The sequence below is a fragment of the Leptonychotes weddellii genome, unplaced genomic scaffold (genome assembly GCF_054177405.1).
Source record: "Leptonychotes weddellii isolate Sample4059 unplaced genomic scaffold, ASM5417740v2 HiC_scaffold_10610, whole genome shotgun sequence".
Classification (NCBI taxonomy): Eukaryota; Metazoa; Chordata; class Mammalia; order Carnivora; family Phocidae; genus Leptonychotes; species Leptonychotes weddellii.
The window spans coordinates 1-4,744 of NW_027683028.1; the positions used below are offsets into that span (position 1 = coordinate 1).

The 4,744-nt window shown below is 52.8% G+C and overlaps 1 protein-coding gene across 1 annotated transcript; it reads right to left on the reverse strand.

Annotated features, from left to right (window-relative positions):
* Positions 1-52: 52 nt before the first annotated feature.
* LOC145718075 (zinc phosphodiesterase ELAC protein 2-like) lies at positions 53-2,122 on the reverse strand. The gene is made up of 4 exons (XM_081809517.1): positions 1,836-2,122; positions 1,221-1,271; positions 1,011-1,081; positions 53-267 (listed from the first exon to the last, which is right to left on the reverse strand). Exons 1-4 carry the CDS (start codon positions 2,066-2,068, stop codon positions 188-190), a joined length of 435 nt encoding a protein of 144 aa, XP_081665643.1. The 5' UTR covers positions 2,069-2,122; the 3' UTR covers positions 53-187.
* Positions 2,123-4,744: the final 2,622 nt, after the last annotated feature.

Here is a 4,744-nt window from a genome sequence, read left to right on the forward strand (position 1 = left end):
AGACTGAGGCTCTAAGAGATAAAGGAACTGGTGCAAGGTCATACAGTTAATCCGGCTTTGGACTCAGGTCTCCTTAACTGGAAAGGCTCCACCACCTGTTAACTCTGGAGGGCCAAAGACGAATTTGCAGGAACAGAAATGCTTGTCACTGACACAAAAAAAGGAGGCGTCGGCTCTGAAAGCTGAGTCAGGAGGGACTCACCAGTTGTGGGGGTCCAGAAAGCACACACTTTGGGAGCCCAGTTTCCTTTAAGGTAAGAATCATTCCTGGAAGGAGAAAGAACATCAGCTGTCTCATCACGGTGGCTGCAGCTGCCACCAGGAGGCCCACTCCGTACTTAACCAGCTACAGCTCTACTTGTCTTCATTCCTGCTTCTGCACAGTGATCACGGGCCCTGGGCAGAAGTGACTCCTGCTGGAGGTGTAGGGGACACCCGATATTCCTCAGATGCCTCCAGAATGGGCAGGGCTGAGACTGGGGCGAGGCAGTGAGGCACCCGGGAAGCAAAATCACACCAAATGATGGGACGCCCTTAAATTCCGTCGCCCAGGCCCCTCACTGCCTCGCCCTGCAGGGTCTCAGCTCTGAGAACGGGAAGGGCTCAATGCTGCACTCCCTCCTATCCATGTCACAAAGCTTATGGACTTTGGCAGCGACACAATCTTGACCTTCCTCGTTGGTGGGCATGCACAATGGGGTAATCCGGAGAGCGGGTATGTGTGTGTGGCGGCGAGAGTCTCGGTGGTAAGTGCGTGTCCTGTAACCCACTATATCCTCCAGTTTACTGGCACGTATCTCCAGTCCAGCAACTCAATAAACAGAGTAGATGACAATGCTTGGAAGCAGCATTCATGTCCAAATCTGTCCTTTTGAGTCACAGCTTTCCAAGCTGTGGCTGACAGGGCAAGCGTAGAAAGAATTCCAGCTCCCCTGGACTTGGAAGATGGGGGGGCGGGGAACAAGGCTGACTAAAATCCCAGCCTCTGACCTCAGAAAGAATATACTTACCACACAACCCCCCCACATTACACCAGTGCATTCGGGTCAGGAATATGTTATCCAAACGAGCCACCTTCAACCTAAGAATGACAAAACATTTGAGCAGGACCGAACAAGTCGACCAAAGAACCCTCTCTTCTGCTTTAAAAACACTCCTGTCTCTCCCCATGGAGAAGCCCCCACGAGCATCTCCGCCCCAAAAGAAAATGGTTGACTCACTTGTGCTCCTGCATGAGCCTCTGGACGCCTTCTCCACAGTTGAAGAGGTACCTACAGGACAAACATTAGGCAAGATACTCAGAAGATGGGACTCTGTAAAATCTCTGCCGCGGTTTTAGATGCTTTATTGTACACTACAGAAAACAAACAAAAAAACACCAAAAAACAAAACAAAAACTCACGTTGGGCTACTGGGCTGCATTTCTGGCGTGAGGATGCTGCCGGTGAGCCCTCCCTGAGAGACGCCAGCATGGGACTGGGGGCCTAACAGGCTGATGCTGGGGTAAGGTGGGTGCTTTCCCCCATCATCTCCTCACCTGACCTGACACCCCACACGCCAACCACGAGGTCCCGGTCTTGGGGCGCACGGGAGCGAGTGCGGCTCAAAGTGTGCCAAGTGGGGCCTCGGGACCCCGGGCTGGAAAGAGGACGCTCACACCCAAGTCTGGGGCTCCTCCGGGGCTCCCGGGAACTCCACGGGCGTGGGATGTAAGGCATCGGGGATCCCCCACCACCCCCCGAGGGTCCAACGTCGGCTGCAGCAGCGGAATCCCACACGAGTGACGCGTGGGGGACCCCGGCGCGCAGCACGCGGGCCGGGCGGGGCGCACTGACCGGTTGTACTCGGAAAACACGTAGAGCGCCGCGCCCACATCCCGGCCGCCGGCCGCCACCACCTGCAGGTACACGGTGTTCGGGCCCCCGGGCTCCCACGCCGCGCCGCGCTTCTCCCGCGTGCGCAGGTGCCGCAGCGGGTCCTTGGGCGGCCGCTGGCGGCGGGCGGGCCCCTGCGACATGGCGCGCCCGGCCGCGGAGCGCAACAGCAGCACCGAGCGGAGAGCCCACATGCACCAGCCTCCTTCCTAACGCGCCCGGTCACCCGGCTCCTCGTGCCCCCACGCCCCGCCCCTCCGCCCCGCGTGGCAGGCCCAGCCATTCAGCGCGCCGCGAGCCGAGCTGCCCGCCTACGCGAGGCCGCGCGTCCAATAGAGAGGAGCCTTGCCCCTCGCGACCTGTCAATTGGCGACGACCATAGAGTAGGCGCAGGCTAGAGGGCCCCGGACGACCCCGCCCCCTGCTTCCTTTCGGCTTTCCCTGGTGTCGATTCTTTCCGGAAACTCCCCTTCGCCTGGGGCGGGAGTTCCGGGAGCGCGGAGCCGGAAGGAGCCGTCCTGGCACGGGAGCCTATTTGGGGGATTTCGAGGCGGGTGAAGGGCGCTAGAGCGCTGTCTCCAGCGACTGCGATCTGTCCCGCTGGGCGGGTCAGGCCTTGGAGCTCTGATTTGTTCTTACTTGTGGTTGTTAGGATGAAACGGGAGGAGGTGGGTTACAGAGAGCGTTAACATAGGAACGTTCACTGATTTCATTTCCGGCGTGATTCGCGGGAATGCAGGCTTCAAATGATTGTTTTTACGGTCTTTGGGACAGAAAGGCAAAAATAGGGGTTAAGAGAAGAAGCTCTGGAGCAAGAGAGCCTTGGTTCGTTTATTAATCGGGTGATCTTGACCTGTGAGCCTCAGTTTCCTTATCTGTAAAGTGGGCGGGAGTAACTATGCTTTAAGGTCTTTATAACTAAAGCACCTGGTAACATCTTGAAAGCGCTTCCAGGGGCAGTGGTAGGAATGAGGCGCTCGGTAAAGGGTGGCAAAAATGAAAGGGAAGGAACAGGCTTCAAGCCACGTAAAATGATTTGAAACGACCTGCCGTGGCTGAAGAGATGCTGACGGGGCATGGCTGGGTTGAGGTCCCAGGACAAGCCGTTTGAAGAGCATTAGAGGACTTACTGTCCCCTCGCGTAGCTGATGAGGATTTCTGCCTGAGCGACATTTCAGTTAAAAAGCCTCTAGAGATACCAGGAGCACCCTGACTCAGGGAGTTGGGTTTACCTGGAAGCTGCACCCAAATATGAAACTGGCTCGTGGAAGGCTAGCAGCGCACAACTATGAAAATGCAGCTTCTGTACTTGGAGTAACCTTGCTGGTGAGGGTCCGGGAAATAGCACCTCGGCTACTGTCGCCTGGGGGGGGGGGGGGCGCTTAAGCAGAGAAAGGGCTGTGGCACTGCCATCCCCACAAGTATTCAAAACAAAAACAACAGGGGTGGCTTAGTTGGTTGAGCGTCTGTCTTTGGCTCAAATCGTGATCCTGGGGTGTCTGGGCTGGAGCCCCGCATTGGGGCTCCCTGCCCAGCCGGAAGCCTGCCTCTCCCTCTGCCTGCTGCTTCCCCTGCTCATGCTCTCTGGGTCAAATAAATAAAATCTTTAAATAAAAACAATACCTGATCCGCAAAATGAAAAGGCAACCTACAGAATGAGCAAAAAGATTTTCAAATCGTGTCTGTTAAAGGGTTAATACACAAAATCCATAAGGAACTGCAACTGGATAGCAAAAAAAAAATCCAATTTAGAGATGGGCAAAGGAATACGCCTTTTTCTTCTGAGGGAAACCCACAAATGGCCAACAAGTGGCGTGCAAAGGTGCTAAACATCACTAATCAGGAAAACGCAGATGGAAACCACAAGCTACCACCTCACACCTGTTAGAACGGTTTTATCAAAAAGATGAAACAAGTGTTGACGAGGATATGGAGAAAAGGGAGCCTTGTGCTCGGTTGGTGGGAGTGTAACCTGGTGCAGCCTCTAGGGAAAACGATAGGGAGGTTCCTTAAAAAAAAAAATTTAAAAATAGAACCATAGGATCCAGCAATTCCCCACTTCTGGGCGTATATCCAAAGGACATGCATTCACTGTCTTGAAGAGACATATGCACCCCATGTTCACTGCAGCATTATTCACAGCAACCAGAACATGGAAAGAACCTGAGTGTCCATTGATGGGTGAATGTATAAACAAAATGTGAGATATGTATGTATATCCCTGTATAAATATATAGACTTGTAACTATAATTGTACAATATGCATAATGTTTGTATAAAAGATTTATGCAATAGTATGTAACATGTATCATTTATAATTATTGCATATATATAAAGCAATATTAGTCAGCAAACAAGGGTTTGCAACATCTTGGATGGAACTTGAGGGCATTATGCTAAGTGCAAGAAGTCAGAGAAAGACAGACTGTATGATCACAGTTATAGATGGAATTTAGAAAGAACTGAACTCCTAGTGATGAGGGAGAAGGCAAGCTGAGGACAAAGACACCCTGCAACCTCCTCCCCACCCCCGGGTAGGACCTGTGTGACATTCTTCCCGGGATCTCCCAACTATCTTAATGTTAATACCTTGCTAGAGGGGAAAACATCCTTACCTTGACAATGGCAAGGTCTCCAGTATCTTGTTGGTATCTTGTAGGTCGGTCCTCTTTAGCATATGAAAGTTCTTTTGAAACCTCCCTTTTCCTTACTTCCCCCAACTCCCAAGTATATAATCACCAGTCCTCAAGCTCCCAGGAGCTGTCCACGGGCCCTGTCCCCGTGCTTTAATAAACCACCATTTTTGCACCAAAGGCGTCTCCAGCAGGTTATCGGCTCTGGACCTCACCTATATTCCGAAACCACATCAC

What these genes read in the sequence shown, in the direction of transcription:
- LOC145718075 (XM_081809517.1), bottom strand. Translation starts at nt 2,068, where the DNA reads ATGTGGGCTCTCCGCTCGGTGCTGCTGTTGCGCTCCGCGGCCGGGCGC. An exon ending in AGGCTCATGCAGGAGCACAA is followed by an intron (nt 1,082 to 1,220) that starts GTGAGTCAACCA and finishes TGTCATTCTTAG; the next exon opens with GTTGAAGGTGGCTCGTTTGG. An exon ending in TAATGTGGGGGGGTTGTGTG is followed by an intron (nt 268 to 1,010) that starts GTAAGTATATTC and finishes TTCTCCTTCCAG; the next exon opens with GAATGATTCTTACCTTAAAG.